Below are 13,490 nucleotides of genomic sequence, written 5' to 3'. Positions count from 1 at the left end.
GATAGATACATCTCAAAGATTCTAGCAGGCATCTCAGAAAAAAATAAGAGCAGTGAAGAAGCAGAGAGAATCCTAAATGTCCCATGCCTTGCCCTGAACCTGCGAAATGTGCTGTACCCCGGTGCCACCTGACAGAGCTGGAACCATCCTCAGCCTCACAATCTCAAGAACCGTAAGAACCTGGCAGACCTCCCCAGATCACCTCTCACACAACTAAAGTGTCTCCTGCACCAGGACTCCCCCAGCAAACTTTTCAGCAAACTCAGGACAGGAGACCTGTTTTAGCAAACTGGGATTTTTTTTCTCCACTTCTTTCTAAATAGTGGTACTTTTTTTTTTCCTTGACAGAGGAATGAAAGAGTGTAGGTGATGGGGGGGAGGCAGGACACAGGGAAGGGGAGGCTGAGACACTGAGAGGGGAGGGAGATAGGGGGACAGAGTGTGGCACGTCTAGCAAAGGGACCCTGCAGGAGAAGGAGGGGTCTGGTGGGATAGGGAGAGGGCAGAGAGGAGTGGAGGGGCTCAGATTTCAGCACTGCTGGGGGCAGGGGAGGACTAAGATGTGGGCATATACGTTGTCTTCAAGGCAGTCAGGACTATAATTTCAGTACCTTGGCCCAGAGCAGATAGTACTAAGTTTCTGCTGGGGCCTGGTACTGGATTCTCCTTCTTTTCCCAAGAAATCGGCTGCATGAAGACAAGATAACTTTTGGGGACAGTCAGCCTCCTCTCCTCCCCTTCTCTTCTTCATTTCTTCCCACAAAGCTTTTGCATGTCTAACATTTAGACATGTTTAACTTTGTGGATTCAAGGACACTAGTGCTGTTCGCAGCCATACAAGCGATATTATTAGCAGTTGTAAGATGCCAAGGTGAAGACATCCGTAAGTGACCAACTGTTTTATTTTATTTTTATTTTTTTAACCATTCTTTTTTTTATTTTCTCTTAGAATATATCCTGTATTTTAGACTTAAAATTGCACTTGCGAGGCAAAGCTGAGGGTAGCTTTGACGTTGACTGCCGCCATTCATTCCGGCAGGTTGAGCGTTAATCTAATCTCACCTGTAAATCTGTCAGGTTTTCATTGTAGCTCACTGTGCAGTGTGTAAATGTAATCTCAAGGTTATTGCATCCTTACCAGACACATCATCCAGACTTCTGTCCCCTACCTGGCAATTGCAAAACAGATCATTAATGGTGCATTGTATAAATACGCAATGAATTCCCAATAGATGGGGCTAAGTAGCAGTTTTGGATTATTGTGGTTTAAAGTTACTAGTTATTGCCTAATTCTTGCAAACTTTTATTATTATGTGTTACGTATATAGCGCCACATATTCCAGACATTATCCTTAAATATTCCCACTTACCTAAATATCCTGTAATATCCTCAAATATTAAGATTATACTGAGAAGATCAATCGTGACAGAAGCAGCTGAAGTAGCCATAGATGAGACACAGTGAAATTCCTGTGCTTCCACTTAGGGCTGCAAATATTAACCTTGATTGATGGTAAAAAAAAAAAATCCTAAAAAGATGAAGTGATATCACTTTAAAGACTAGCAATTTCCAATAGAATATTTTAATAGGTGATCTATATCATCCATCTGACTTATAGTTTCTAAGCAAGGTGTTAGCCCTGAGCGCAGAAGGCACAAAAGCTGCATTCTTTCCAGCAACTGATCTCTCCCAGTATTTAAGGATCACAAAAAAAAGGGAACTTTCCCTTAAGAGGCCGTGTGAACGTTGAAAGGCATTCCTGCCAGACGCGTCTCCTTCCAAAAAGAACCTTAAAATAGTTTTACTAAGCCATTGTTTGATGCCAGACCAGTGTCCTACAAAATCTGACGTTCTATTGTCATGACACCCAATGTCCCATTATCTAAACATAACACCCAATCGCATCAATAAAACGCTGAATTATAGTTTGAGGCCAAAAATTAACTGAGCGATAGATTTTACTCAGATATTGTTAAAGCTGGCAAAAAAAAAATATGACGGAATAGATGAGAAAGCACCTGGCTAATACGCAGACTGGGCAATTCTTCTAGAAAAAGCTTGAAGCTTTATTTCTTAGGAGAAATTTCTTAACTTGCTTGGGCAGGTCCCCAATGGTACAAAAAAAAAAAAATCCTTTACGAGACCTTTTAAGTCTTTGCATACTACAGATTGTAAATCCATTGCACTGCTAGTATGGAAAAGGCACGCTCCCTTGACTTTTTGCCATTTGATTACGTTGGAATCATTCTTCCATTCCTTAAAGAAAGTTTTGGGTTTTTTTTCCTGTAGCTGACATCTGCAAAAGGGGAAATATGTGCATGAAATATTTGAGCAGCCAGACAGAAATATTCAATAATTTCCATGTACATTTCATTAATGATAGTGTCATTTAAGACTGGGTCAACTATTTAGACCTGCCTAGAATTTGGTCTATTGGCCTTTTAGATAGTTGTTGTATTTTTTTTAACCCTTTGGATAAGTGAAGGCCCCAACATGGCTGGTTCAGAGGTAAAAAATCAAATATTTAAATGGAAGGGGTCATGCCAATACCTGTTAAGGGAATCTAAAAAAAAAAAATGGATGCTATCTTTTATAGGTATGTGGATGAGCTTTTATGATATGTTAGTGACCTGATTTGAAGACCCCAATAGACTATTGTAATAGTTTATTTGCACTAGGAGGATTGGCAGCAATGGTTTCCAGATGGGGTTGAAATGCTGCCCATATTTATTTAAACTGGCCCCTGACAGTGAAATGTGAATTGAAGCCTCTGTGTATTTTACAGAAAGGCCCATTCATACAGGGTCCTGTGGGCTACCCAAGCCTAGGCATGGCACCCAAAGGGAGCTGGCCTGAGCATAAAGACTCATAGATCAGCAGTGGGCTCATGATGAAGCCCCCTGTTTATAGCTATTTTATTTGCTTTTATAATCAGTTATATAAATATGCTTCTATTTCCTTAGGACTTCAGCTTTTATGACATTTTATTGACCTGATCATCACCTATGTGTCTATGTTCTATGCTGTCTACTGAGTGTACGCCACTGAATAATGCATTTCACTTGCAGCTTAAATCCAAAGATAATCGCATTTTGTAAAATATTATTAACAAAAAAAACCTCTATGGACAACAATTTGAAACAACTTTCCACTAAATGACCTGATAGAAACCTGCAGTTGATAACAAGCCGCCATAGTTCTTGTTGTAACATTATATTACAACTTCCTATATCTCAAGCCAGAAAACTTTGCATTAGGGCAATCTCCTCCCTCCTACCCCAAGCAGCCCCATTATTTCCTGAACTTAGTTCACCTTAATCTGTCTGGCTCAACACTGCCCCCGTCTGGTAATATTTTACATTACACCTCTGATTATTAATATACTGTGTATAATATCACCACACCATGAGAAGAAGAAAACTATTTTATACCAAGCTTACAGCAATCAGAGTAAATAATTTAGCAAATATCAAAATCTGGCTCTGCCAATATGTTATATATATATACATAAACACCCCATGTATATATATACTGTATATATATATATTTGTGTATCTGAACTCATTGAAATATATGACATTAGTATATGGATATTTATGTGATGTTTTTCATTTTTTTTATATTTCTGCTTCCTCTCTTTTTGCTGCCTCTTCCTTTGTCTTATACTTACTCCCCTTCTGGCACAGTGGATGCAGGGAGCTGCGTACAGGATGGGCAGAGATATAGTGACAAAGATGTGTGGAAACCAGAACCCTGCCAAATCTGTGTCTGTGACACTGGGACTATTCTGTGCGACGAGATAATCTGCGAGGAAAATAAAGACTGCCCCAATGCTGAAATCCCCTTTGGAGAGTGTTGCCCCATTTGCCCAACTGAGCCGTCCTCCACCACCAGTGGTCGTAATTTATTTATTTGTGTTTTATAAATAAATTACTTGTGCAAACCTATGGCTAACACCCTATTCCCTAACAGAATGGGCAACCATAGGTCCCTGCTGTAGTTGAAAAGGGCCCCTCCGGTTCAGATTTCTGCCTTTATAATATATGTATGTGCAAAAAATACGTATATCAGCACCAAGTGAAAAAAGTATATAACTTGTCTTACAGAACGGTAATGCCCATGAGATCAAAGCTTGGATACAACTAAATTACAGACATCACAAGTAGGAGCGGCTCGGTGGCCTTTTTTTCTGCCTCGAGTTGAAGCCACAGGTCTACACGCCTGCGGTTTCTTTTGGCAGTCAATGTGGAAGCTCCCGCTGAACCGACCGCGTGCACCTCTAAGTATAAGACGCTTATTAACCTGTTCATGATCCACATAAAAGATGGAACCCAAACAATCACTTTACGTTCAGAGGCAGAGGTTAAATCATGACGGAGGTTCCCTTTTTAACGACCGGTCCTGCATTATTAGCAATGCGATCGTTAACAGTATTTCTGCTTGATGACAAGCTCTTGTGGCCAGTGAGGTCCGTCCTCGATGGTATCAGGCAGGCTGGGAGATTTGCAGTGCGATGTGCAGTCATCATTAATGTGTGCTAATCCTTGTCAGTAATTAGGTTTTCCTGTAACTAATCATTTGTTTTAGCTCCCTCTATTTTTACTACTCAAGTAGAACATCTTTCAGCATCTGCTAACCAGCTTCCCAAATAAGGCTTTATTCACACATCACTATGTTTGATCAGTATTTCTATGCCAAAACCAGTAGTGTCAATCTTTCAATTATAGTTTTTCTCTGTAAGTTCGACTCCAGATACAAAATACTGACCGAATCCTGAGTGTGAATAAGCCCTTAGAGCTGTCCCCATAGACGCGTAACCATCTTGCACTGAGGATATCGGCAGTAGGATCGTGCAGTCCTGTCATAGATCCACCTGAGACAAATGAGTGAATCAGAACTAGAGGAAGTTCGATGTCGTGCTCTAACACATAACTTCTTCCAGGGAAGACAGGGAAGAAGGCCTTAATGTGTCTTACGTTTGCCTGTCCTATTGTCTGTGTACATTTATAGTCCGTTTTATGTATGTTATGTTTTCTTATGTCATTAAATCATCCATTGAATTTCTACCAGCTGACTTTTATCTCCTTTTTCTTTTCCTTTCCTCCAATAAATAGGGCAAAGTGGAATAAAGGTAATACTATGTCTTACGAGAATTTCGACATACATCATAGAATACAACTACAAAGTACACTAATGTACACACCTTAACATTAATGACAGCTGCCACCAGCGACATGGAAAGTCTACTGCCGACTTGTTCCACATCCACTCTAAGTATTATACATGGCTAGTACAATAATGTAATTATATATACACACATATATATATATATATATATATATATATATATATATATAGAATAGGCATATACAAACTCAATATGCCAATATATAACTCACATTACAATGCTGCTACATAACATATAAAGCATCTAGCAACTTTAAAGTATTTTTTCTGTTTTCTTTCTCTAGGGTCAAAAAGGCGAACCTGGTGATATTAAAGATGTAAGTGTGTCATTTTATTTTTATCTATCATCTATCTCATCTATCTGTCTGTCTATCTGTCTGTCTATCTATCCATCTATCTATCCATCTCAGAACTATCTATCTATCTATCTATCTATCTATCTATCTATCTATCTATCTATTATCTATCTATCCATCTCAGAACTATCTATCTATCTATCTATTATCTATCTATCCATCTCAGAACTATCTATCTATTTATTATCTATCTATCTATCTATCTATCTATCTATTATCTATCTATCCATCTCAGAACCATCTATCTATCTATCTATCTATCTATCTATTATCTATCTATCCATCTCAGAACTATCTATCTATTTATTATCTATCTATCTATCTATCTATCTATCTATCTATCTATTATCTATCTATCCATCTCAGAACTATCTATCTATCTATCTATCTATCTATTATCTATCTATCCATCTCAGAACTATCTATCTATTTATTATCTATCTATGTATATCTGTATAGTGCTGGACACAGACAGAAGGGGGCCCATAAACAAGAACAGTATAAGGGCCCTTTGCAGTCCAATAGTTCATCATAATGCACCACTTTATTTGTCAATGAGGTGGGAGGGGGCCTCAAATCATCTTGGGCCCCAATGTGGCTGCACAGGATGGACAATGATACAATGATCTATCTATCTATTATCTATCTATCTACAGTTAGTAGCCATCTACAGTATCTATCTATGTCATATCTATCTATCTATCTATCACATACCTACCGTATCTATTCCATTTATCTATCTATATCTGTCTAGGGATGGACGCAGACAAAAGGGGGCCCATGAACAAGAACAGTACATGGGCCTTTTGCAGTCCAATAGTTTGTCATAATGCACCAGTTTATGTGCCTGTGACAGAAGCTGCTTTGCAGGTGTAACGGGCACCATTTTATTTTGAGTATTGATGTGGCAGCATAGAATACACCAAAGACTAATGATATGTCCGCCCCAATATCTATCTATCTATCTATCTATCACATATATATCTATCTATCATCTATCTACAGTATCTATAATCTATTATCATCTATTATCTATCTATCTATCATCTATATATCTATAATCTATTATCTATCTATTTATCTATCTGTCTGTCTATCTATTTATATATCTGTCTATCTATCTATTTATCTATTTTCTATCTATATATCTATAATCTATCTATCTATCTATCTATCTATCTATCTGTCTGTCTGTCTGTCTGTCTATTTATCTATCTGTCTGTCTGTCTATCTATTTATCTATCTGTCTGTCTGTCTATCTATTTATCTATCTATCTATCTGTCTGTCTGTCTATCTAGCTATTTCTGCTGAGCATTTTTATCTCAGAGTTTAGTTACCAGCTTAGATTTACTATCTCTGTATATTTATAACATTTGCTCATTTTACATGACATAATATTGGATTCTCTACATATTTTTATACAATAGGTATTAGGACCAAGAGGACCTCCAGGACCACAGGTATAGAAAATCTATTCAAAATAATTGATTGATCCTTTAAATCTAATATCAAATACCTGAATCAGATTGATATTAAGATATTTTCTGGCCTTTTTCAGGGACCTTCTGGTGAACAAGGGCCAAGAGGTGATCGTGGTGATAAAGGTGAAAAAGTAAGTGAGAAACACTTTAAAAATTGTTTTGTAGGGAACTAATATAAGTTGTCAATGGTGGAAATAATCAATGAAATGAATAAAAAGTAATGCAGGTAACTGCAACTGCAACTAAATTCAGGTGGAAATAAGCAGAGCACAGAAAGTGCGAAACCAGCCAAAACCCTTACATATGCTCAATCCAACGAGTATCTAGTTCATGAATAAGTCTAATATGTTGTTACTACCCCATCCTCATGAATGCCCCCTACTGTATCCACCATATGACTGGGAAACTTTCCACCTTATGTACCTAGAAAGTTTCCATTGTCTGAATCAGGCTGATAATGTGCCCACTTGAATCATTCAAAATCAATGTCCCCATTTTATAAGCCTGAGTATGTAATGTGCCCATCACGTGTCTTTATTTTAGGGTTCACCCGGCCCCCGTGGAAGAGATGGCGAACCCGGTACTCCTGGAAACCCAGGACCCGTTGGCCCAGCTGGACCTGCCGGACCCCCTGGCCTTGGTGGAGTAAGTAGGCTTGACACTGACGCCCAATCTTTGTCACCGGTCTGTAAAGTTCACATCCCCAGCTCACATCCACTCAGCACATTTGCTCTACAACTCTAAATGAAGCTGACAGCATTGAAAGGCTCCACTGTTACCATGTACCTCATACACAGCCACTCTTTGTAATCCCTCAGTTTGTTTGCATTCCTCTGACACAAAATATCTTCTCTGCCCAGAACGTTTTTTTCCCCCCTATTTTGCTGGACACTGTACAAGTAGATGATTGTCCAACATCAGAGACTTGCAAACGAGATGCCCTCATACTCTCCCGCGGGTACAACCTGAACGCTTCCAGCTATGCTGCAAATGAAAATTGCATCCATATTTAAAGAAACTGATTAGGAGGGTTTTTTTTTTAATTTTAGTTTTTCTGCATTCTTTTTGGTTGTCCGCAATGACATTTTTTATCCTAATCTAGAAGACATAATAGAAATCTATCTCCAATCTACAAGAAAGTGACAATGACACAGATTCTTAAATTCTGTGCCAAGATGTAATCCCACTCAGAAACTCAGATATTCTGCCGTCACAAATAAAAAGTGACCTCAAAGACTGATCCGATCTTTTACAATCCATAATGAAGGCAATTCCTATAGATTCTACTGTAGAAGAATACATTATAATACATCCAATCCGCAATAGTACAGCACAAGATTGAGACCCAGTCTCTCTGGATGTGTTTTACTAGACTTGATTCCCCTTCTATCTTTTCTATTATATTGTCATTGTCATATACAGTATATATCATTCACAAATGATCTCTCGGCTGGACCCACACATTATTATTAAGTGCATCCCAGTCAATGGATCAGCGCCTTATATAGGTTATAAATTCAGTTTCTTCTGGATGTCACATATACTAAACATTCTGATGGAAGACACTAATAAAATAGGTTTTTAAAGCTGCTAAAAAAAACATATAGAGACCTGTTTAATATCCATTATATATGATGGTATGTGCTTTCTCATTATACCTAGCACAAGGAAATTCATCAATCTCTTGTGGGTTTGATACCGCAATGTCCTTTCTATGAATATGCTGTGACGTTACCTCCTCCAAATGTTCCATTTTGAATACGCTGTCATTGCATAGGGAAAGTTTAATTGGTTTTCACTTGGACAGATTGGACTATATATTTTGTATATTACCATTTACCACGAAAACTGAAAAAAAAAAAAAAAAACATAATACAAAATAATAAATACCGAAAAATTAGAACCTTATATTGGGGGTTATCTGGTTCATGCGCGGTTTTGATTGTACTGAACAATCACAAAAATGTAATAAGAAGTGTGTTCATTAAGCTGAGCAATGATAAAGCTTCCTCTATGGGCAAGTTAGGGGATGTGCACATCACCGCTTTAGGATGCCGCCAAGATTTTCCCTAGGCAATTCCACTTTGGGAAGAAGCCGGCGGTCTTTTTCTTGAAGCAGATACCCTGGCGACTTGGCCATTGTTTTCGCGGTGTCTTTTTTCAGTAAATTAAACTCTAATTATTGATCAGCTTTTTGACAAAAGTCGCCCATGTGATCATGCGACTTCTTTTTATCACTTCATGGTTTCTGAGCCCTGACGTGGTAAAAAGAAGTAACAAAAGACTGAACACATGCACAGCAATGCTATTTTCACTTTGCAGTGCACTATGTTTGCTTTTCGTGGTGATTTTTCAGGGGGAGATCCAAGCAGAATCCACCTGAAAAAGCTGAGTTCACCTACCCTTAGTTTCATTGCCCTCTATGCCATTTTTTTCTTTGTGCTGGCCTTCTAAGCATGCAACAAGTACGCGGTGTATACATTAGTGATGAGTGGATATGCTCGTTCGTTACTCGAGATTTCCGCGCATGCTCAGGTGGTCTCTGAGTATTTTAGCGTGCTCGGAGATTTAGTTTGTGTCGCCGTTGCTGCATGATTTGCGGCTGCTGGACAGCCTGAATACATGTGGGGATTTCCTAACAAACAGGCATTCCTCACATGTATTCAGGCTGTTTAGCAGCCGTAAATCATGCAGCTGCAGCGACACAAACTAAATCTCCGAGCACACCAAAATACTCGGAAGACACCTGAGCATGCTCGGAAATCTCAAGTAACGAGCATACTCGCTCATCACTAGTAAGCATGTGTGTGGCAAAATGGGATCGATGCCAAATTGTAGAACGTATTTTTTTTTTTAGCAAATTTCAAAATGATTTAAGGAGTAACCGTTGTCTTAATTTTTATTTAATCAATCAATGGTTCACATGAAAATAAGCAACTGTGTAATATATCTTATCAGAGAAATCTGCTTCTTTCTCTGCCAGAATTGATCAGTGATTATCAAAATTCTCAATTCTGAGATAAAATCTGAATTCAGTGAAAACAGACTCTCCCATTACTGAGATAGGAGATGGCGGCTGCTGGTGATGAGATCCTATGTAGATGGCACTAGGAGGAGGGAGGAGCTCTGCCTCTAGCTCCTCCCTCCTCCGGTCTCCATAGAATCTTATCAGCACCAACTGCCATCTTCTATCTCAGTAATGTAACAGTCTGTCTTCATTGAATTCACATTTTATCTAAGAATTGAGAATTTTGGCAATAACTGATCAGTTCTGGCAGAGAAAGAAGCAGATTTCTCTGATAAGATATATTACACAGTTGCTTATTTTCATGTGAACCATTGATTGATGAAATATAAATTAAGACTTTGGTGACTCTTTAACATTTAGTTTTTAGTGCAAATATGTTTTTTGGCAGACGACTCTTTAATAGGAGCGTTGTGTTCATTGGCAATATTGAGCCTCCATTATAAGGCACATCATGAACAAGAACAAAAATTTCTATTGCGCTTGTGTCAATAATATAATTTTCTATAATGGATATGAAACTGCAGGAAAGAAATGTGCTCATGTCGTTCATCCAAGGTTCACATTTTCTCAGGTTAGTAATAGTCGTGAGAAAATTTGTTCCAAGGTTTACCACATGGTGGCGCTGCCATGAGTTTAAAGTTCTAACCTTTACAGCTATTGATCCGGAGTCAATAATACAATAACAGATACAGGCGTACACCCATAATGATTGCAGGCCGTGCATGATTCATACATGGATAAAATACGATATACATTGTAAAGAGTCGCACAGGAAGCAGAGATTTGGGTTTTGAAAGAAAACCTTTCCATTCAATTTGTGGCTTGTTTTCAGTAGAAATTTTGGTTAAATGACAAAATAAATCATGGAAACGAGCCTACCATCTTTTGAAAAATAAAAATAGAATTAAGAACAAGCAAAAAAAAAAAACATTGTAGCTTTCCATAGAAAAGTGAACTATAAAAAATATGTGACCAGCTGGAAGACGGTATTATGTTATTATATATTAGACCTGACCATAAGATTATATTAGGGAAGGTATAGGTCAGGCGTTATATTATTCTGTAGCCTTGCTATTGCTCTTCATATCGTGGTATGCAATGAAATACTAATAACAAGCTCTGATTCCACAGAACTTTGCTGCTCAGATGACAGGAGGTTTTGATGAGAAAGCCGGAGGCGCACAGATGGGTGTTATGCAAGGACCAATGGTAAGAAAAACTCTTCCGCTCTAGTACTTGTAATAATTTGCATTACCACCTAGAGGGCAGTATAAGCAAGATGCCCAAACCTTACTGTAACTGGAGCTAGAGTGGGTCAGGTCTGAATGGACAATGTATGTCATCTGCTATACAGGAGGATAAAAGAAGAATTGTTACACAGCACATGCTATTATATAGCTATATATCAATAACATACTTTTAGGATATATATAAATATATATATGTATATAGTTATATGTGTGATATGTTAAATATATATCTTTAATACATTATATATAAATATATATATATATCATGCAGAGGTGGATACAAATCAAAAAGGGCCCCTGCGAAAGAACAATATATGGACCCTTTGCAGTACAATAGTTCTTTCTATATGAGCTAAGCTGTTTTGGAGGTGGTGGTGGCTCCCCTTACCTCTTGGGCCCCTGTGCAAGTGCACACACTGCACCAATGATATGTCCACCCCTGATATTATGTTACATTAAATACAATATAAATACAAATACATTGTATATATTATATATTAAATATAATATATTAAATATCATAATATATATGTATGTATATATTATTGTATACGGGGTTGGGGTAAATGAATTGGGCAAAACTGTTCTTCAAAAATTGTATGTGCCTTCAGGCTCTAGCCTGGAGTAAATGCCTACAGGTATAGAGACACCTAGTGGACTCATTTAGCAAATTAGTCTTATATTATTGTGAATTCAGTCCTTCTTGAATCTGTTAGTACCTCCGGCCGCACTGTATAGTACTGATACAGCTGTAGCAGGAGATATCACATAGAATTACTGGGACTTATTTCCATTCCTAACTTCAGTTTGCAAAAAAAATCTACATAATGAATCGCGTACACATAGCACCATGCTTGTTTAGACTTTACTTCGTGGTGGAGTGGAAGTCTTAACCATGCGGACAACAGCTACTGCTTTATAAACTCCCCAGTGAATTCCTTCAGGAAACGTCTGCTCTCCAGCCCCTCTTGGCAGGCAATAAATGAATTCTGGAGCTGGTAAACATGGCCGCCTTCCAGCTCCAAGCCTCTGAGAAGCCGCTTTAAATAAATATCGATGTGTTACTTAGTACACACAAGAAGCACACAGTTCCATACTATTCTGCTTTACAGAAGGCCATTGATTGCCTCTACAGGGGTTTTTCACTATCTAATTTAGATTTTACTCATGTTTTTTTCATGTCATAGGGCCCTATGGGACCTAGAGGACCTCCTGGACCAACTGGCTCTCCTGTAAGTATCTGTTATTAAGTGTCTCATTGACTAGAATCTCATTAACTTCTTTTAATGAACTTTAATTGGTTTTAAATTTAGGGACCTCAAGGTTTCCAAGGAAATCCCGGTGAACCTGGTGAACCCGGTGCTGCTGTAAGTAAAGTGCCTTTATTCGTATATTGTTACTAGTCAGTGGCCGTCCTCAGCAGGAGAGCCGCCTTCATTTTATGTGATGTAATGATGTTATGTCTATGGCAGGGAAATGGGGCATACACAGAACACTGGGGGAGTTATGTCTTCTCGATCTGTGATTATAGTAGACGTCCTCTTCCCTTCATGGTACATTTAAATTACCAATAGCGAATGTTTCTGCCCATAAACAGACATCTTAGTTAGATAAAAGAGTGTCTGCGTCTATAAAATACCGGTGTGGGCGTACAGACTAAACCAAACGATAAAGATAGACAGTGTCAGTTCAGGCTTAGTTATTAGTCCGTCAAGTTATTTATTTTTCATTATATTTTGCAAAATTGGCCAAAGGTTAAAAGTGAAATGCAGGTTTACTACTTTGTTCTGGAATAGGGGGTGGAAATTAGCTTCTGTATGTAAATACCTTACGATCATATGTTGGACTTGATGGACCAATGTGTTTTCCTAACCTTATTAACTGTACAGTGGGCACATTGTCAGCATGGCGGCTCAGTGGTTAGCACTACTGCCTTGCAGCGCTGGTGTCCTGAGTTCAAATCCCACCAAGGACAACATCTGCAAGGAGTTTGTATGTTCTCCCCGTGTTCACGTGGGTTTCCTTCAGGTACTCAACTTTCCACCCACACTCCAAAGACATAGGGATTGTAGATTGTGAGCCCCAATGGGCACAGTGATGTCAATATTTATAAAGTTCTGCAGAATATATTGGCGCTATATAAATAAATTATAATTATAATACACTCTTTAAAATATAAACCATTA

At 38.3% G+C, this 13,490-nt stretch overlaps 1 protein-coding gene across 1 annotated transcript in view; it reads left to right on the top strand.

The window, feature by feature from the left end:
• Positions 1-527: 527 nt before the first annotated feature.
• The window catches only part of COL2A1 (collagen type II alpha 1 chain), a 63,957-nt gene continuing 50,994 nt past the window's right edge, over positions 528-13,490 (top strand). The window contains exons 1-10 of the mRNA XM_073576682.1: positions 528-883; positions 3,688-3,897; positions 5,116-5,132; positions 5,473-5,505; positions 6,973-7,005; positions 7,104-7,157; positions 7,570-7,671; positions 11,186-11,263; positions 12,492-12,536; positions 12,618-12,671. Coding sequence (XP_073432783.1) covers positions 790-883; positions 3,688-3,897; positions 5,116-5,132; positions 5,473-5,505; positions 6,973-7,005; positions 7,104-7,157; positions 7,570-7,671; positions 11,186-11,263; positions 12,492-12,536; positions 12,618-12,671 — 720 coding nt within the window. The 5' untranslated portion in view covers positions 528-789. The remainder of the gene's footprint in view (positions 884-3,687; positions 3,898-5,115; positions 5,133-5,472; positions 5,506-6,972; positions 7,006-7,103; positions 7,158-7,569; positions 7,672-11,185; positions 11,264-12,491; positions 12,537-12,617; positions 12,672-13,490) is intronic.

The sequence above is a fragment of the Dendrobates tinctorius genome, unplaced genomic scaffold (assembly GCF_039654945.1).
Source record: "Dendrobates tinctorius isolate UK_male_01 unplaced genomic scaffold, ASM3965494v1 ptg000051l, whole genome shotgun sequence".
Lineage (NCBI taxonomy): Eukaryota > Metazoa > Chordata > Amphibia > Anura > Dendrobatidae > Dendrobates > Dendrobates tinctorius.
The sequence above is the reverse complement of the archived record's forward strand: the minus strand, read 5'-3'. Positions and strand labels throughout refer to the sequence as shown.